Source organism: Dendrobium catenatum, unplaced genomic scaffold, assembly GCF_001605985.2.
Source record: "Dendrobium catenatum unplaced genomic scaffold, ASM160598v2 fragScaff_scaffold_334, whole genome shotgun sequence".
Lineage (NCBI taxonomy): Eukaryota > Viridiplantae > Streptophyta > Magnoliopsida > Asparagales > Orchidaceae > Dendrobium > Dendrobium catenatum.
The window spans coordinates 3,595,412-3,617,557 of NW_021318796.1; the positions used below are offsets into that span (position 1 = coordinate 3,595,412).

General features: G+C 32.8%; 1 protein-coding gene across 1 annotated transcript in view; it reads left to right on the forward strand.

Moving 5' to 3' along the window:
* Positions 1–22,146, forward strand: part of LOC110112757 (protein VASCULAR ASSOCIATED DEATH 1, chloroplastic) — a gene marked incomplete in the record, with an annotated part of 39,918 nt that overhangs the window by 11,046 nt on the left and 6,726 nt on the right. The window contains 10 exon segments of the mRNA XM_020845070.2: positions 4,392–4,487; positions 4,675–4,776; positions 7,843–7,943; positions 8,019–8,182; positions 8,309–8,349; positions 8,449–8,536; positions 8,638–8,724; positions 8,854–8,908; positions 17,351–17,417; positions 21,259–21,355. Coding sequence (XP_020700729.2) covers positions 4,392–4,487; positions 4,675–4,776; positions 7,843–7,943; positions 8,019–8,182; positions 8,309–8,349; positions 8,449–8,536; positions 8,638–8,724; positions 8,854–8,908; positions 17,351–17,417; positions 21,259–21,355 — 898 coding nt within the window.

Below are 22,146 nucleotides of genomic sequence, written 5' to 3' on the forward strand. Positions count from 1 at the left end.
TTTATATTTTACTAATTAATTAATTATATGTTATAAATTTTAATTTTTATTTATTTATTAATAATAAATGTTTTAGTATGAATAATTTATAAATGCAAATTTATAATGTGAATTATGGGTGTCAAAATGGGTTTTCGGGTCTGGTTCGGGTCCAACCTGAAATTGATCTGCCCTCCATTGCTCCAAACCAAACTTGACCCGATTACTTAAACATGTCAAAAAGCTAAACCCGAACTCGACCCGCCTCAAATCCGAGTCAACCCAACCCGACCCATGAACCTGAGGATCCAAGAGCAAGCTAAAGCACAAGTCTCAAGGATGCGATGTGGTGCAGTCATGCTAGACATAATGCGGACTGCGGATCTACAGTGCGATGCGATAAACCTGGACGCAATCGTGAGGTGCAGACGTTGGACCCTGAATGCAGTGCGGAAGCGTCGTGGAAGCAGTGTAGTGCACTAGGCAGCAGACGGAAGTGGTGTGTTAGGCAGCGGGCGGTAAAGCCGAAGTGGAAGCATTGCGCTCGTGGTCTTGCTTGTGTGAAAGTGGTGCGCTAGTGCATATTGTGAAAGCCACGTGCAGGTCCGCTCATGCGGAAGCGGTGCGCTTGTGCAAAAGCTGTGGATGCGAGCGAGAGGTGTGGGTTTGTTAATTAGGTCAACCCAAAATTGAATTTTTTGGGTCGAGTTCAGGTTAGTCGGGTCAGTCAGAAGTGACACTCATAATGTGAATTTAGTATACAATATATGTGTAAATCATATCTAAACATATAACATAAAATAATAATAATTTTAATTAAATTTATAAGATTATATGTGAATTAAATTTATATTAAATATAAACCCAATTTGAAGATTAATGGTGTTTAAATTTAAAATTATAAAAGATATTATTTGTGTATACATTTCTTTCATTTTTTAATCCAATTATTTCATAATTATTACATCATTATTATATTATTTAGACCTTATTTAAATAATTTTAATATTTATTAAATCATCCAATTTAACCCTGGTTAAACCATTAAACTTTGAATCTCTCCTTCAGATTTTATGTCCAGTTCAATTTTCACAACTTTGCTTGTACCCATCACCCTTGTGTATCACCTTTTCTTCTAATCATATTGAATGATAATTGTTAATAGTATACATACCAAAATAACATATCATACATTCAATTTTTATTAAGCTTATATTTTCTAAATGTTTCCTCAATTCCTAAGTCTATTATTATTATTAAATACTAAAATTATATTTTATATATTCAATTTTTGTTCTTCAAATTTTGAGGCCTATATCCTCAAAATATTTTCTCATCTCAAAATTTTCACTTAATTTAATGGATGCATCACTATTTAGAACGATATTATTTGCAAAAAACATGCACTAGGGTGCATCGCTTTAAAAATCCTTTATAAGCATCTCTATAATCAATAAACAAGATATGAATAATTCAATGCTAATCCTTATGTAAATTTATGATACTTGAACACTCTTAAATCGCTCTAAAGACTATTTCTCATACTAGTCAATGCTCAATGATACATATATTTAATAACATCAACATATATTTGACACACGCCTTTTTGCTTTAAAGTATATCAATTCAATTATTCATAGTACTCGCTTATATGCTTTCTCAAGATTAATAATCATATGAAAATTCTATTTTTGTACTCTATAACTTTTCATCAATTATATTGACACAAAATTACTTCGATAGTAGATTTTCTTTACATGAAATCAAATTGCTTCTTTAAAATTTATGTAATTTTCTAAGCTTATGCTCCATTACTCTTTCCCATGGCTTCATTGTATGTCTTAAATTTGATTCATTTATAATTAATAGAATATTAAACATTTCCTTTATTCTTGAATATTTGTATCAAAATATATTTTCTCTCCCACCATTTCACATCCTCTCGGTCTTAAAAGTTTCATCGAAAAGATTTGTTAATACAATCACTATAATATCCCCCACAATTATGTAAATCTAAGGAAGTACTGTTTTAATTAAATCTAAAGACTTGTTACTATGCATCTTTTTAGGGTTAATTCCTTTCTTTTATCAATCTATAAAATATTGCACTTTATTTTTTATTATTTTTTTCCTAGATAATTTTTTTTCTAGAAGCTCTTATTTAGTAACTTCTCAATATAATATTTCATCTTTCTTTAATTCTTCATCATTAACCAATATCCTATTATATTCATTTTTAATGCATCTAACTTGATCAGATTTCTATATATTGTATTTCTTATTTTAATTATTTTATATCTTTTTTTATCCGTTATTATCATGCTTACTATAGAAACAAATAAATAATCAAATGTTATAGCGGTTGATTTACTCACTATCCAATCCATCCTCATTGCAAGACTTCTATCTTTTTATAATCATTATAAGGCCCAATAGAATTAAGTTTTTGCAATATTTCAAAATTATAATCAAGTTGATTGTATCATATGGTACTAAGCAATGGAGACATAATTTATAATGATGTTGAGTGACATCTAACAAAAACAACAATAAGCCTTTATTCCAGTATGTGGAGTTGGCTATATGAATCTTTTTTCTCTATTGTCATATACAATGTTATGCATCAGTTCAATAGTCCAACCCATTGGCGAGTTTTTGGGAATAAAAAATGTGATTACATACAATTAGTGGACACTTTTTATAATTGCTCATGAGATTGCAACATGTGCTCAAAATGAAATGTTTACATTTGTGGACTAGAAAAATCAAGTCCACAGAGCTCAGTCCTTGTTTTTAAACATAGTTGCTTATTCATGCGGTCATAGTTTGACCCTGTATTCTTACACCCAATTAGCATTGCAAATTGTTTTATGAGTTTTGGTTTTACTTTAGTTGATGCTATGTTAGTAGTTCCTTTAATTTTTAGAACTTCATTTTTAATTTTAGTAGTTTTAATCATGCTCGCGTTGACCCACCCTGGAGAAATGGTTGTGTTTTGATATCTAATTCACATGTTGGCCTGGTTCAGTTAATTGCTTGATCTTTTGCTTTGTTGCTGCTAGCTCTTTCGTTAGCTATCAATTGCTCAATAAAAGTCCAGTTTCCTCTCATATTTTTCTGCACTTGGTTGTATGCTAATTCTTCTAGTGAGGTGTAAGTGTTGATAACGAATTTTTTAGGGAATAATTTTCATGGAATCTTTTCATAGTGCTAGCATGAGATCTAAATCTTCTATTTGATAAACTTTATATTTGTTCATTTTGCATCTAAGCATTTTAGTGATTGTTTTGCTTGCAATTGGAATTTGATCAAGTTTGCTGCAGTCTAGCTTTCTTTGTGATGAGAATGTTAATTATCATGTCTTGCATTCGATCTAAGATTTTCTTGCAATTTTTTTTTTATTTGATGAGTTGTACGTGTTCTTTGGTTTTACATTCAAAAGAGTTAAATTTTATGTAAACTATGTGTTGGTGGATTGCAAATTTCAATCTATTATCTGTGTCCTTGTGCGCCACGTACTAAGTTTGCATTAGTAAATCCTTGACCCTATGCTGTCTTCTATTAATTTGGGCTTTTTTTGGATTCTTTAACCCCTTTTCAGATTCCTTGAGTATGTTGGTCTCATATTGGTGGTCAGTAGTCCTGATAGCAGCTTTCTGTGGTTTAGTTTTTAACCTTTCTTGAATATGTTCATGGTTGGATCTTTAGCTTGAATAAATTTTCTTACTTCTTGTGCATCTTTGGTACTGTGTTTTATTATATCAATGCATTCTTTGAATTCTGAATCTTCTATCTTTAAAGTTCTCTACTGTTAATTCTAGTGGAAGAAAGGCTTGGTCTGGCTTTTACTGCAAACATTTATTATGATTGAAAGTTCTTTATCGTTATAAATATTTCCTTATTTGTTTCTTCATAGGATTTAGACATGTTTTTTTATGATTTTAACTTTATCTGTGATATTTCTGGTAAGTGGGACCTGCTGCCGAGCTTAAAGTTCCTGCTCTTTGGGTGGGCGTGTTAACTGTCTAACTGGACTTCCTATTCCTGAACGGGAGCTGCACTAGGTGCTTGAACTAACATGGCCGTAATTGTGGCCTTTCATAGAAAACCACTGAAATTATTGGTTTGGAGGTGTCTGGAGATTCTGTTAATGATATGGACATAGCATTTTTATGATGTTGTAATCTCTATAAACGTTTTCATTTTTCTTTTGTGTTAATAAATTGGTAACCATCATGCGTATTATATTGTCCATTTATTTGTATTTAAGTTTGTTCTTTAGCTTTATTGGAAGTTCCTTAGTGCAACTGTTTTTTTTCTTTTAAAACTCTATGCTTTAAAAGAAAGTTACTTTGACTACCTTTTTGTTTTAAGAGATGTATTTAATGCTTTTGGATTATTTTATGACGCAGAAAACAATTCCATTTCATGAAGTGACATGCGTGAGGAAAGCAAAAACTGCTGCAATTTTTCCTAATGCCATAGAAATTGCTGCTGGTGGGAAGAAGGTATTTATTTGCTTTCGTTAATTTTTCCCCTTTCTGCTAAACTTGTTTGTTCCCAAAAATTATTGTCGCCAATTTTGCACATGCATTATGTTTATGTTTATTTCTTTCTTGGATAACTTTGCATCTTACATGCTAAAGGTTTCTTGACTCATGGATCCGTTTCTTATGGTTTTAATTTTTATTGCAGCACTTTTTTGGTTCCTTTTTGTCACGTGATGAAGCTTATAAGCTCATTGTGGATGGTTGGGCACAACATGCTTGTGATGACAGATTCATCCTTGATCCTCAGGTTTGTAACATGCTTCAGAATTTAGAATGTTTGCAGGTTTCTGTTCATCGTCATGTTATATCATACTGCAATTTATTTTTAGTTTCTTTAATTTTCTCTTAAAATTGTATTTCAAATCAAGTGGTAGTTTTATTTTTATTTTTATTTTTTGTGGAAAAGCACAGAAGTGTGGGTGTCTAATATATTATGACTCAATAAGAATCAAGCAAAATACAAAAGCCTGTAAGGTATTAAGGCAAATGGTACCAAAAGGGAAAATTTGTACAAGATCAAATCCTAATTCCTCTGCACTAAAACATCATCTCAATCCCGTGCAATTAGTACTTCTAAGCTTCACGTAGGCTTCCTTGTTGGCAAGGTCAAGAATAACAAGAGTTTCAAATTGTTTTCCTTTGAAAATCTGATGTCTCTCATTCCAAAGATGCCTGATGATAGATGCAATAACATACTGGATTGGCTTGAGTAACTCCTCAGCAATGCGTTAAAATAAAGATTTTGAATCAATGGTCTTCAAGGTGTGGCTAAAGTACCTAAATTCAATGCACATGTGATGCGGAACAGGTTACTGGAGAAGACCAGTAGGACATCACACCATTCTCTAACAAACTATCACTTTGCCACTACTCCTTTTTCTATTTCTGTTTAAACCGTACTACTAGTTATGATGAGTATTTTTTTCTGTTTTAGTAGAGCATGGTAGAATTACATATACCAAAAGGTAATATTGATACAACAGAATTTTACTTCTGAATAGAAAAACAGTTCTTCTTCCCAGAACAAGTGTTCTGTTTCGTTTTCCTTTTGCTTGCAACGTCTTCTAGGTCCTGTGGCATTGCAACCATTGCATCAACATGCCTAGAACCTCATAGTAAATAGACGAAGATAAATGGCATCTTAGAAATAAATTATGATGATTCTCAACATCGGATTTGCACAAGAGACCAAAATCATCATCAAGAGGAATGTTCTGTTTGAGATTTTTTTTGTGTTTTCTGATCAAACAGAGTTATATCATTTTTTTTGTCGTTTTGTAACCTTACTCTTCCAAACAAAGTTATCCCTAGGCTTAGTCTTAAAAGGTTGCTGGATGGATGAAATTCCCGGAGTGGGCTAGATTCCAATAGATTTTTTCAGAACCAACAAAGTCAACATCCATAACCTGAGTCTTAAGATGCTTGTAAGCTAGGTTCCTGGTTTGGCAAGGCAATCCCCAGGCTCTTGATAGTTGGACCTGAGAAATGTGAGAATCATTGCAGTAACTTAAATGATAAGCAAGTCTCTGGATATAAACCAAGTTAGATGGGCATCTTCCACCAAGCCATGGGTTTGCTACCACATGAAGAGTGAACCTTGTTTTCATAAGATGCTTGTAGGTAGATGGTTTCTAAAGGCGGCAATTTGATGGCTCTTTTTTTACAGGTTCAATAACTTTTCATCATTAAGTACCTACATTTTATCCATTTGCTCCTAAGACAATTGTTTTGTAACTTCCAGCAAATCTTACTATGTGAAACAATGTGGAAAATCTTCAGCTGAGTAAGACAGAGACCTCCAGCTCTAAAGGGGAGTTTTTTTAAGGCTGTGTTTGGATGCTGGAAATTTGCTGGAAGGAAAAGAAGATAAGGGTTCAAATGTCACACTCCACTTTGACCCCTCTCTAGTCTACCATAAGGGCATAACAAAGGGGGACAATCCAATCAGACATATTATTCACCAACTTCTTTCATGACTTTATTAATTAGGATGAAATGAGTAAAAAGTAGTCTGGTTTGATAGTCCCAAAATTCACATTACACTTCATAATCATTTAATAAATCTGGCATGAGCATTGTTACGAAAGTAAGCATAATTTAAATCATCAAAATATATTACAAAGCTTCTAATATTTCATAGAAAATTTATACATTCTAGAAGTTTTTAATTTACGTCATGTACATTATTTTCTATATTACATCTAAAACTGGACATCTATCCATAATACTAAGGTACGAAATAACTTGGTATCTGCCTATGATCCCATATGCTCATTTTTCTTTCTTTAAAAATGATTGTCGTAATATTTGATGAGCTAAATACTCAGCGCAATAAATAATTTTAATATTATGTTTAAACATACAAGAAATAATAGTAATATGCATGCTATTATATAAACTAATATGATCATTTATGATTATAAGTTTAGCTAGCTTAGTGCAGTGATAAACTGTAAAGATAAATTTGCTTTGGTACTTGAATAATAAAATGCTTTATTTTAAGCAAGAAGCAGGAGCATATATAAGAAAATAAAGTGCATATACAAAGTGTTAAAGTACAAAGTGTGCTCTACCGGTTAATTACTTGCCACTTTTATTTTTATCTTCATTTTTATAAATTAATTTCTAAGAAATATCATATAATACATGTAATTTTTTGACATATTTATCATTGGTTGTCACCTGTCCCATCAGCCCTAAAACCATTGATAAAAATTAGACAAACTAATATAAATATGATTAATAGCCTCTCAATCTCAAGATTGAACCTTGCATGTATGTTTTTGGTATTGAGCCCTCCATTACAAATATCTTATTCTAGGCTTCCATTAGTAGGTCAGGCGTTCTGAAGGTCTTTTATATGAAGTTTTCAGGCTTTGCTTGGTAATTTTGTGCTTTATTGTTACTTTTCAAAAACTTTCTTCACCACTGTTTTGTTTTTGAAGCAAACTCAAAACTAATATCCTTACCGGTCTTGCCCCTTCATGCAGCCCCCCCTAGTTTAACGCATATGGAAATGAACTTGTAGAGCAACATAACCATCTCTTAAGAGTTGAAGCAACTTCATTTTATATAACAGATTATAGTACTACTCATATAAGTGTCATTATTATTCTGAATTTGTAATCTTTGGTGGAATCTTGTGCATCTTTATAGCTTTCTACGTCGCTTAGATTTGTCACATGCCAATCTTATAAGATGCTAGATTTCATCCATGGAGACCATAGTCTAGACTGTCTAGTTAGTCATACATAGAAAGTATTGTACTACCTTTCAATTCTAGGACCGGTTGATGATTTCCTTTATATTGTAGGACTTGAAAACTGAAACCAGCATCGAAGACATTGCAAATGCAATTGCAGAGAGAGAAAGAGGTTCTAAACAGTTTTCCGATGATTTATCATTCTCTTGCAGGTATTATATTGTTGAATACTATTGAAATTGATATGCTCTGTTAGGGAATTGACCCATTTCATGACTTGCACCCAGGGATACTGATGTAAATTTAGAAGAATGCAGGCATCAGCCAAATGGCAAAACGGATACCAGTTTATTAGAAAACAAGGTAGAACAAAGTAATAATAGAGAAGAAAATACTGAGAATAATTCAGGATATTTATCTTTGCAATGTGAGGATGTTGACGCTCCCAATGGTTTGCCTACTTCTTTCATGTTGACTTTTTAATTCAAATTATATGCCATATTTCCTTTCTTTTGATCATGTATTTGGGTGTGAATGTATGTCATGCCCTTAACGCCATGTATTACCTTTTTTGCAGTTCCTGAAAATTTTACAATTGTTGCCCAGGCAAAGTTTCCGGTAACATGATATGGATCTTAAATACGTACTTTAGGCATAATTTGCCTACCGACTCAGTTAATACATTGTTTTCGGATAACATTTTTTTTTGTTAAATAGGTTTGTATGGAGGAGTTTTTTAATCTTTTCATCTCTGACCAAGCTTATAATTTTGTGGAGTGCTTCCATAAAAAGTGTGGCGATAAAGGTAAATTTGCTACGAGCCTATGATTAGACTTGATGTGTTTTGTTTTGTTTTTCCCTTTTAATGGATTAGCATATTCTTTATTTTCTCTGCTATTGTATCAGACTTTCAATGCTCTTCTTGGCGTCGACATGAACAATTTGGATACATTCGTGATTTGTCATTTTTACATCCGGTCAAGATATATATTGGTATCATCAATTTGCACAAGTGTTTGTGAATCATTTTTCCACAACAATCTTAGTTCTTTGCATCTCATTTTGATCTATGTTCATGTAGATGCATAGTATCTTATTCTGCTTTGTTTTCTTGTACTCTAGGGGCAAAATATGGGCGTTGTCAGGAAGCTCAGAAATTCCGTGTTTACAGGAAAAGGTAGTCTATAAACTATTTATCGTCTTCTTGATGTTTTTTTGCTTAATTTTAATTCCAATTTTGTTAAAATAATGTATAAATTTGGATGATAGTTATTTGGTGAGGCTTAGAACTATGTCTTATAGGGATGGAAGCTGCAATTAGTTGAAACGGACTAACAATGTGACAAGATTCTGATCCCGACACCACCCCATGTAACGCCATATCAATAGTGGCATTTTGCATCAAATATTGTATATGTGAAGAAAATTTACCTCCTATATTTATTACAGAACTTCTACATTTTAACTTGTGGTTTGCACGGTACATTGGGGTGCATATTTAGGAAGGTAGACAATACTTTTGGATATTGAGTGGCCCCTCAAAATAACAAAAATATATGACAACATGTAAACAGCCATTCTTAATCAACCACCTCTGAGACCATCCTTGATCCTGCAATAATTTTCTTTTCCTAGAAACTGATCTCTCTCAGGTACTCAGTGAAGACAGGCATAGCAGGGCAAAGGCAGTGGAAGATAATCAAATAAAGAGAAATAAATGGAGTTTAAAGCTAATATTGTGTAGAAACCTGGCCAATCAGATGAGTACAGATGGATGAGCGTAGAAGGGTTACAGGAAAGTTACGAGAAGAAATTAATAAGTCATTTGTGATAGTTGTTCAATGATTTTTTAAAATCAATATTTGCATGGTAACTTTTAAATAAGTTCTGTTATGCAAGAAGTTTCAAAAGATGATTAATAGTTAGGATTGTCATGGGGAAGATAAACCATATTAGAATAAGCAACAAATAAGCAGGATAATTTTATGCTCTTATAAGCCTAATATTTTATAGCATGCTTTCTTAAGCTGGCTATTTGCTCTAGTAAGGCTATACGAGGTGCTTAGGAAGCCAAACATGATCAAACCATAATAGGAAAATTGAACTTAGTTTGTGATTTAAGGAATTAACAATGCTAATATACAGATGTTTTTTGCTCTTCGCCAATGTTTGCATCATGAATGATTCAATCAAAGCTCCATAGTTATGATGCATGCTTTTTATATTATCTAGATTGTATTTTTATTTGGTTGTGAGGAAAATCATCTAGAGCTGTAGTTTTGTTTTCGAATCTAATACTTATCATTATTAGATATCAATAGTATTTTGTTTCACTTTTTTTTTAATAAAATTTTTTGGGAAACCTCTTCTCATTAGTAGAAAGAAAATAATATAAACAAGAGTTACAAGATAAAGAGATAACATGATAGGTCATGCATTTTTTAGCTAATTTTTTACTTAATGATTTTAGATTTATTTTCCTAGGACTTACTTTGCTAACTATTTATGTACGAGTGTTAGCTAATGCATTGCAGTGTTAATTTCATGTATTTGGATCATCTTGGGTCATGGGTTATGTTGAGCTTTTTTTTTTAAATAATATTTTGGACCTATTTGTGTTAGGTCATTTCTTATATCATAGCCAATGGTTGTATGTATATTGTATGAAAATAATGATGGGTGTGATAGGTTTGAATTTGAAACTAATTTTGTCTTTTTATCTCGCCCTCTTATTCTTCTAAATAAGGAATCTCTTATAATGTTAAACATTTGGTTATTAAATGAAGAATTTTTCTTGTGTTCTCTTTCATCCAAATAAGGGATCTCTTGAGTGTGAGTGGTACAACTCTTAGAGATGGACCAAGGGATAAAGATCACAGCCACGATGAAGGATTGCTCATGGGAGTAATCCTCATTATCATAGGTTACATTATTGGGTAGTCTAGTTTTCATTGTAGGAATTTCATTTTTATTATGCATTGTTATTCTTCCTTCTTTGTGATATCATCTAATTTATCACTCTTGTTTTTATATAAAAATAATAAAAATATCATCATTGTTAAATTTATAATCTCTTGTGTTAATCAAAACTAATATCTAGTCATATCATAGTAAGTTTTGGGTTAAATAAATGGTGAAATTTTTCTTTTTCAAAACTTATAAAAATCATCCTAACCTGTGGTACATCATATTTGATATAAGAGAAAGTATATTTCTCTGAAACATCATGTGGCCGGAATTGCATTTCCTACACTAGATTATATTGTTAGATTTATTAAAATCAACGTATCATCCCATTATCAAACTAAATGACAGACTGCACTTCATCACTTCATTAGGTCATTTATTCTCTTAGATATGTTTGTTTTTAGTTTCATTGCAATTGCAGAACATTCAAAAGAAAAATATTTATTTGTTTGAATTTTTTTCATTTTCTATATATTGTAATAGATATCAATATGGTGGCTATATCTTTATCATTTCTAATCCATATTTTACATATTAGCTTAATGTGCTCTATTACTATAAAAGAAAATTGTTCCAAATGCATTATGCCCCCAAAATGCCTAAAATTATAAAACATGTATTATTCTTCTCAATGATAAAATTATGTGGCTCTAAAAATTCACACCCCAGGTTTGCTTTGAGAGTTTTGGTATTTTTATGTCAAATTTTCATAAGGAATATTAGATTGAAGATAAGATATTACCAAGAGATATTGCCCTTATTTTACAAGGACTTTGTGATTTGGTTTTAGGTTTTTCATGGATGCAAGCTCCTATAGTTAATTACCCCTCCTGATAACAAAAGAGGACTTTTTGTTAAGGCTAATTGTTGGAGGCTAATTGCTTAACGTATTGTAACTTTAATTTGATTTAAGATTGATAAATTTACAATCTTCAACTTAAAACGGATGGTGGAAAGAATGATGATGAACACGATTAAGATCTCATAATTTTGTTGTTCGTTGTTGTCATGATCTCTAATCTACTTAGTAAGTGGAGGTAATTAAATCAATTTAATTGCATGATCTTTATCGGCAAATATGGGTTGTTTTGTCAACTACAATCTTGTAGATCTGAGGTAAATGTTTGTTAAAGGAGTCAATTTAAGTAGATCTTAATTAACAAAGAGCTTTATGTCATATCAAGTGTACTATATGATTCATTACTCAATAATTTATTAACCATTTAAAAACTTGCAAGCTTTGGTTATGATCGTAGTTTAACGGTGTCATTTTGCACAAAACCAATTGGTCTAAGAGCCATGTGCTTAACAATTTATATGTTGTCATTTAGTGGAAAAACCATCACTTAAAGAACATGTATCACATTTGGTTTATTTACATGGTACCATTGTTTAAAATTGCGCAATATGAGGCTCGCCTCAGCACAATTTAGTGAAAAACGCCTCGAGGCTTACGCCTCTAGTTTTTTTATGAGGCTTGCGCCTCAACCTGTCTGAGGCCCGCCTCGCCTCGCTAGCGTGAGGCTTACACCTCACCCTATTTGTATAATTTTTTTTGTTAAAACTAACATAAATCAAGTCTTCATACACATTCAAATGCAACAACTTCCTCTTGCTTGCCTCTACTTCGCCTCAACTTGTCCGAGGCCCACCTCGCCTCGCTAGCGTGAGGCTTACGCCTCACCCTATTTGTATAATTTTTTTTGTTAAAACTAACATAAATCAAGTCTTCATATACATTCAAACACAACAACTTCCTCTTGCTTGCCTCTACTTCCACTCGCAGCCTTTGCCGTAACCAACACCATTATAGTCGTCACCGACAATCACTTGAAAACTGCACACAACCATCCTAAAAATTTCGGAGCATTAATCACATATTTATTTTGATGAAAATATTTTTAAAAGATGAATATGATTGAAATAAATTAAAAAGAAGCATATTGGAAGTCGTTCAACTTTACTAAATGAGACAGGGGATATACCAATTTGTTATTCAACAACTCAGATAAAGACCACCTCAGTGATGGCAATGTAGATAATTCCTAAGTTGTTGCCAACTATTTCAACTTTTATTAAGAATTAAATGTAAATTAGTAGAGAATTGAAAAAAAAGAAGAAAATTTGGAGTTGAACTTGATGTTATATGATACTTTTATGCAATTTCTATATTTAATATTGTTTTGCTTTTATAATATTTGAATTTTAATTCTATTTCATGCAATTTATTACTTGTCATTTTATATCTTGTGTAATTTTTTGTTTCATGTGTATGTCAATTTGTTAATTCATAATTTAATATAAAGTTAATATGTCATCATTTAACATATTCTTTAGGTATTATATAAAAATCATTTTTGACATTTATTATCACTTTATGCAATTTTTTTATTTTGAGGCTTACGCCTCAAAACGCCTTGAGGCTTACGCCTCGCCTCATGAACAAAAACGCCTCAATACCCAATTACGCAATTTTAAACATTGCATGGTACACACTCTTTGTTGCGGATACACAATACACTTGCATGTTTTAGCGTATTTGCATAGTATAGTTGCACATTTTTCAATGTACTTTCACATTTTTAATGCATCTACACGATGTTTTTACTTTTTTTTGGATGCATTTGCATGATATTACATGCTCTTCAGTGTACTTGTGCATTTTTTGATATGTTTACACAATGCATTTATATGCTTTTTGTTGAATTTGCATAATATTCCTCACATTTTTTAATTTACTTATGCATTTTTTATGCATCTACATGGTGCATTTGTATGCTTTTATATGCATTTGCATAGTATACTTGTTCGTATTTCATGGTGTGCATTTTCTAATGCGCCTATGCATGTTTGCCAATGTATTTGCATAGTATATTCGTACACTTTTCAATATATTATACTTGATGCACTTGTGTACTTTTATATTGGTGGCATGCTTCTCAAAATAGTTGCATGTTTATCGAGGTGATTGCACGCTTCTTATGGTGGCTTCATGATATAGTTGCATGCTTATTATGGTAGTTACATGATTATTGAGGTAGTGGCATACATCCTAACGGGGTTGTACACTCAATGCATTACACTTAAATTTAATAAATATGTTGTGATGTGAACATGATTTTAAAATATTAGATTTTATGTTTTACAAATGTTTGGCATGAATTAAAGTACGTGCAAAGTTTCATTTTAAGATTATAAGGTACGTTTGTTTATTCACATGCATGTAGACTTATGTGGTTGGATTTTAGTTAGGTGGGCCTTGTAAGATATTCTTTATCCCTCCTATAAATAAGGGGTTGACTCATTTATTTCATCATTCAAATTTAATTTGAGTAAAGTTGTAAGCATTCAATTTCAAAGTGGAAGTTTAGTTTGCGCCCTTAGACGTGCTATCTTTATCAATTTAATCTCACATAAGTCCTTTTTGTATATGATTATAATTATCCATTTCCATTTAACATTTCTGTTAATAGATTTGACATTCAATTCATTTTCATATCTATTTTCATTTGTACAGAAGCACCGTCTAAATGTACCAATTAAGGTACAACTATTTCAATTTTCTTTTCCTTTTTTAAAGTCCAGTATTGAAAATCTTTAACTGCTCACAAGAATATAATAATAAAAGAAATATTAAAATTTCATTAAATATCTCAATAAAGATTTGATTTCCTTCCACAAAATTTACCTCATAAATTTTCCTTTCCTTTCGCAAATCATTCTTCCTCCACCGTCAAACCAAAGTCTATATCACTTGGATTCTTTCAACCTAAATTAGAATATATTTCTCATTGTTTATTCAATAAAAGAAATGAAAAATGAAAACATATGGTCTCAAACTAAATCACTTACATTTCCTTAAGAATGAATTCCAAAGTCCAATTCCTTCTTCTTCCTTCTAGCCCAATTTCTTTCGCTTTCAATCTCTTCCTTTTCCCTTATGAAAATATAACTTGCTTTAGATGAAGCAAAACAAGGGAATTTATACGGAAATAGAAAGAAAAAACTCAACAAACATTCTTCCCTCTTCCTCTCATTCGTTCTTCTCATTCATTGAGATTTCTTCCAAATCTCCAGTTCTTTAGCAATGAGAATGAAAATGAATTGATAAATCTTATCCTCCAACGCAATCGTTCTCTAAAAATGGCAAAACGGGTCTCCAAATTTTTCTCTCACACGAGTTCGGTACGCCCAACTTGTTCCCCCTTTATCTTTTGTTCGCAAAACCGCCCCCTCGTTTCTGTCGTCGCGACTTTAATGGGAGGGCTGGCCGGTTTGGTTGACCGGCCACCCAAACCTGTCCGTTATAGTGAGCCTGTTGCTAACACCTTTCATGAATGAATAAGCTCTCACTGCATCGATAATGCACTTTTATTTGTTTTTTTTTAAATGTTTTATGTGATTATCTTTGTTCAAATTAAGGGGGTCTTATTGCATAAAAATTGGTGAGCTTAAAATAAGTAGAGGAAATGTGTGTCACTAAGAGTATACTTTGTGGTTATGCTAGCGACAATAATTTTGCTTCTATATGTATGTTGTCTTAGATTAGAGAGAGTCGCCTTAGATGGTTTGGTCACATAAAAGGCGGCATTCCTATGACCCGGTTAGGAGAGTAGAGGTATTAGATTTGACTTGTGTTAAGAAAGGTAGGGGTAGACCTAAAAAGACTTGGTTAGAAAATATTAGGAATGACCTTTCTTTATTAGATTTAAACGAGAATTTGACTTTTAATAGGACACAATGGAGAAAAAGGATTCATGTAGCCGACCCCACGTAGTGGGATAAAGGCTTGATGTTGCTGTTGTTATATGTATGTTGTCTTACATGTTTATATGTCTTTCCATTTTCCCATAGAAGTTCCTCCTAAGTGAGTTGCTTTCTGTAATTTAGTTAATACTAAAACAGAAGAAGTTAAACTATTTCATCAATGCTATAGCTAGGTACTAACCTCCCTTAATTAGAAATTAAACTAGTTAACTAATTACTATAAATAATTAACAACTCATTTGTGGTTTTTAGCTTCTTATGAAGATCAGTTAAATATCAGCAATCCATTAATTAATTTTGGTGTATGCCTGAAATGTCTAGCATGAAAGTGACTTTTATTCTTAGGAAACAAACAAAATAGATAACAAAAGGTCATTTTTATTGTTTTAATTGTCACAGATATATAATGCCAAAGTAGATATAGTGTAATTTACATTATTACATAAATTACATTATTTTTTTATATAATTAGTATTTGTTCCGATTCAACCATCGAACCGTGAACCCGCCTTTCCGGTTCGTTGTCCGGTCCGATTTTCACAACCTTGCATTTGATGCAACATTTTTTACATTCTGGTGTTCTTTAATATTTCACTTTTACAGTTTTACTGTTGTTGTTTTTTTTACTTTTCATCATGTTAATGAGTCGAGATATTCTTTTTAGTTTTGTTTTTTTGCAAATTTGTTTATTGAAAATTTCAACAACCTCTCAACATCTCTCTGACATGGAGATTATCTTCAGGGGTGTAGGCATTGCTATCATACTTAAAAAAAGTGTGCATGATCTTTGTTCTGAGATATCTGATCCAATTCTTATAACCTTTAATGCTTAGAAAAGAGAACATTGTCCATCATCATCTGCATGAAAGAATGTACAAAAATTTTTAGATATATTAGAATAACGTGCACGATTACTTAATTTGCAAATTTCTTTATTATATTTAAAAAAACATGCACAGGGCCTACCCACTATGTTGTAAGCGTCACCTATGGATATCCCTCGACGCATAAAAGAAAATCGCACGGAAGTTCTACTCATCAAGCCAAATGGATCGTGCTTGGGATTTTGAGAGTTTTGATTAGTTGCATTTTAGATTATCATGCATGAGATTGTCGACCATGAAGCGATGTGAGACAAAAGACAACTTAGGAATTTACATTTTATCCTTTTTTTCAGAAAAAAGAGAGAATGATACGGCGAGAGAGAAATAGAGGTTTTTTTGTGTATTATCTCTCTATTTAGAAAGAGAAATGGAGAGAGGAGAGTGAGAGAGAATGAGAGGAGAGTTTTAGAGAGTTAGAGAGAGAGAGAGAGAGAGAGAGAGAGAGAGAAGGTGACAGGGTTGTAGTTGGTTGAGTTTATCATCATAGATTCTGGGAAGTTATCAACAAGTAGAAAGGAGTTCAGCAATGTGCGGAAATAAGTGGGAGGTCAGAAGATTGAAAGTGGAGTCAAGAAGAAAGAAGAGAATGATGGGGAGCCTGTGACCATGCAGTTGACAGGATTTATGTCAGTAGGGGCGTAAACGAGTCGAGTTGATGTGTATGGGAAATGAAATAAATTCAGAAAATATTTGGCTTGCTTATGCATCTATAAAATTGTTTAGATTTTTAGATTTTTCTCCCTTATTTACTTCAAATCAAATTCCTATCATCCAACCAAGGCTAAATTTGTGTTTGTTTAAGTTTATACATTTTTTTACGTTCATTCTTAGATTAAAATCTAATTTCTCTATTTTTTCATGCGAGTTTTATGCATGTTTCATTCCCTGTTGCTTTTCTGATAAGTCATTGCCTGCAGCTATGTTTTCCCATCTTGAAATGAAAATTTGTTGTTTTTAATTGTTTTTGGTACTAACCAATTACTCTTTGTTTTTTCTTCTAGACAATTAGTGATCGAGACGTCACAGCAAGTTGCAGATGTGCCTTATGCAGATTACTTTCTTGTTGAGGTATGGTGATTCCACCGCAGTATCTTGTTTGTCTCCCAAATGCCATTGTTTTTCTTTATCCTGCGTTTTTTTGGGTTGTTAACTTCACAAAGCACTTATCTAGTTATGATAGAGTTTTAATTAACAAATTTTGCTTGTAATCAACGTATCTTGCATGATGCTTAAAGTCATCCACCAGATTTATCAATTATATTTTTCTTCCCCTGTAAAAAACATGGTCTAATTCTGTCTGTGAATCAAGCCTAAAAAATTGAATTAAAGTTGTGGAAAATATGATCTGATTTTCCCCATTGCTTCCTTGGTAGAGGGCAACTTCGATATACACAACCATTGACTTGTGCAATATTTTAACCTGGTTAAGTCGCTCATATCTTGAGTTTTATTCACTTCCCCAAAGAGCAAAACACGTCTAAGCTGGTGCCCTTGTACAAGCTTGGTACTTCAATGATTGGTGACCATTATCAAACAAGATTCATCGAGGACGTTCACTTCCTTAGTATCTAGAGTCCTTTAATAGTGAATTTAATAGTGAACTTACTCAATACAGGTTGTTTTCCATCAACCCTACTTTTGCTACAAGTTTCCATTGACAATCTACAATTTTGATGATCCTCGAGGACAAGCTCTTTGAAGGAGCATTCACAAGGCCCTATCTTAAATGCATTCCTGTTAGGTGCTAATTGTCTGCTAACTATGTGTTTTGGGGTAGAGCCCTTGTCTTGAAAATCTCAAAACAGAGATTCTACTGGACTACTATAAAGAAAGATGCACTTTATTTTGTGTAGAAATGCAAGAGTTGTCAGCTGCACTATAAAAACCATCGGCATTTCATCAATGGAATTATCTTTGTTCCAAAGCCCCTAGCCCTTCGCTTAGTAGGGATTAACACCATGGGAACTTTCCCCATTGCCTTCAGACAACAAAAAGGCATTATCTTGTCAACCAACTATCCATGAAGTTGGTGGAAGTTGAGACTTGAGACATTTGCAAAAATTATTAAGCCAACATGAAGTAGTTCACCCAGAATAAGATAAATATTTGGGTTTCCTGCGAAGATCAGCATTAATAAGATGACTTAATTCACTAGAAAGGTTTTCATAAAATTATACTGTGACCCCCACAACAGATACTCATCCTCAAAGAAATTGGTAGATGAAGATAACAAAATAGATGATTTTAAAAGGGCTAACAACACGTGCATTGAGAGGGCTTAGGGACAAGAGTTGAGAAGCTGGCCAACATCCTATAGGTACATTGCACCTCCTTGCAAACCTAGACTAGTGAGCATCATTTAACTTATACATTAGCATACTGGTTGTCTTTGCTCTTGACATAAGGCTTCCAATTCTTTAGGGTTTAGAGTTTTGGTACTTATAACAATGATGATAAACTCGTTATAATTTGGACCTTCTTTCAGAGAGATGTGAGTTAGACGTAATCAAGATGACCCCCCATCAACAAGGGTGGCTTGCCACTGCAACCAAAGGGAGCAACCACATTCTCTATGAAAGACTTGACTCTTTGAAGTCAACAAATGTCACATCTATATGGTAAGTCCCTACACAATCACAAGCATGGCCAAACTCAAGACATTTAAGCTAAAAGACTCAAAGAGATATTACTTTGAAATTTGAACGTAGGATGGGGAATACCTCAACAAATACAATGAGTAATTTGTTTCTTTTCCTTTCCTTTCTTTGCATATGATTGGCTCCCCTTTAAAAAAATAAAGTTTCGATAGAACATCTATAAGAATAATGAAAGTTAACTTTTCGCAATTTTTGTTTATTTCAATAGAACTTGTAACATTCCAAACTCTCTTTATCCTTGGGCAAAATTGTGTCACCATCTCGAAAGTGTAACAACGATGTTAAGACAAACTTTTTATCATTGACCTGAGAAATATACGCCTCCACTACCTCTTAATCAAAGCTTAATCAATCCATGGGGACTTAATTTAACCTCTTTCGTCGCATGTTAAAGTCATCAAGTTATACTTTAACCGACAACCCAGTATGTAGGTTCAAAATTCTTAGTGGATTTTCATCAACCTTCATTTTCATGGACTATGGGCATTGTGTAAAACTTTGGTTGACAATCTAAGAGATTGGCGGTGTTACAACAAAAATCTCAGAACCTTTGGCAAGGTTTCCAAGCATCTCAAACGAGAAGCCACTTAGTTATTATCATGCAAGGGTAGAAAGTTTGGGGGGTATTCCGACCTCTGTCGCTCGCCGACTATGATTATGCTGACTAAACGAACATTTCAATACTAATTCTTCCAATTCCCACCATGTAATATAATGTATGTTTGCTACATCAACCCAAGGCCTTCCCCCAATGAATCGCCTCATTTGTAATCGACCACAAATAATAGTGGATTCACTCAAACTGGGTCAGGCCCGGTAGTTTTTCTCCATTTTTAAGGGTTTCCACATAAAAACTATGGTGTCTCTTATGAACGCTACATCCTCTCTTTTATCTTCTTGTGTTTGGATCTTCGTACAAAGTTAAGACATTAAATTTTATATTTCTCTACCACCGTGAATATTTCAGGACGCAACAATAGTGAAGTGCACACTTTTTACAAAATACATTATGTGAGATAACATACATGTATTATGGTATATTTAATCATCATATTTAATAAAAATATTTTAAAAAGTTAAAAGTAATAAACTAAAATATATTATTTAAAATTTAATTAAAACAAAATTAAAATTTTTTATAGAACCGGTTGGTTCTTTCCAACTCGGATTGGTTCAGCAGTTCACCAGTTGAACCAGCGAAGCCGATTTTTAAGCTTGATCGGACCGGCCACCTGACTGATTCACAGTTGAACTAGCCGGTCCGATCCGATTTTTAAAACTATACCTTTACCCGCAAACTCTTTGTTCCATAAGTTCAAGGGTATCCAACTCTTTTAACTTCATCTTATGGATGGCCCGAAAAAAAAAATGCAATCTGGAATAAAATTTATTAAAATTAAAACAGAAGAAATATGACTTAAACAATCATATGTTGGCACCCAATGTAAATATGATTAAAGATCTTCCCGAGCATGTGTATCCTTGCGAGCCAAGTTTCTTCACCAATACTTAGTGTGATGGTGTTATCATCCTCCTTCATGGAAAACTCTTCCTCTAGGTCTTGTTGGGGTTGCTTAGAAGAAACTCCAAGATCTAGATTGCACATCTCTTAGCCCTTGGTTCGACTCTTCTATGTAAGCATGTGGAATCTCCCCACATGTAAAGAGAGGCCTACATTGAATAACTTCTCCTCACTCAAATTTTCTTTGATGCAACGCAACTCTTCTATTGAAGAATATCAATGCTTGGAATATTGGGGACCCATAATAGATAGTCTTCACTTACATGTGTCAAAACTAGTTGGGAAAATGATTTTCCTGGGATTGTTTTACTTGGTGATGTGGTGAAATGTACCTCAAAAGGGAATGAAATGGCCTACAGTAGGTGCTTTTGCACCTTGTTATCATTGTGTAGCACTTTGCTATCAGTCCCACTCATTTTCAAAGTTTCCCGCGAATGGATTGGATATCACTTTGATTCTATGGATTAACTTAAGGTTCCTTTTGTAATTATATACTCTTACATTTTTCTACTATTGTTAGAATCTTCCATCTGAACTCCGTAGTTTGCTAAGTTTGACTTTGCTCTTTAAGCTAATAGATCTTTGGTTTGTGGCTATCAATAATTTTCCATGCTTAGCCTGCAGTTTATTTCAGTATTATCATCTGTTGACTTGAAATAGTCTTTAAATCAAAATGTGTCTCTCTTTTTTTAATTTTTGGTATTTTTTATTTTTGGTGCGTCACTTATAGGGCCTATGGGATGTCCAGCAGAATGGCAGTGAAGAAAATAGTTGCACCATTCGCGTGTATTCAAAAGTTTCTTTTTCAAAGAAAACTATATTTAGAGGTATAATTTTATGTATGAAAAGTGGGGTTTTGAATTCTTTGCTTTAACTATCATTTCTAAAACTAAGGTAGCATATTTGAATTTTTTCCACTGATCTGAAATTTTCTTGATAAAGCCTTGATGTTGTTGTATCTGTTGTATCTGAAATTTGTTGATGTCTTGTTTATTTTTCCAGGGCTCTTATGTGGTTCATCTATCATAAGATTTTTCAACTAGTACATTTTGATATGTGATACTTTTCAATTTTGTTTGGTATTGCTGCTAGCCATCTTTGCTTGTTTCTGCAGTACATTAGTTTATTTAAGTGTTAAAAGATGACTTTGCTGCACACCTTACGTTGTTCTCCCTTTTTTGTTTTACATGTGATCAATAACATGCTTTATCGTTTTGAACATTCTAGTAATTTGAAAAAATATATTTTTTTTCGAACGGTTTGATGATATTTTATTGCCGAGGGCTGTTTTTTTTTTTTTTGCTGGTTAACATAAGACGTTGGTCTACAAAATAGTTAACCTATTTAATATCGATTTTTTTATCATTGAGTGTGTGTGGCTTATTGGATCAAAACCCTAGCTGCTAGGAGTGAAGAAAATATATGTTCATGTTGGCAAGCATTGTTTTTTTATGCTGATGTACTGCCCAAAGAATTTAATCCTTGTTTCTCCTTGTTTCTAATGGTAAACGCCAAAATCAAAGACGTGATGTGGCATATTATATATCATGTAAATATAAAGTTAAGGAACTTGCCTATTTTAAAATTAAACCTAAATAGTCTAAGAGAGATGGTATCA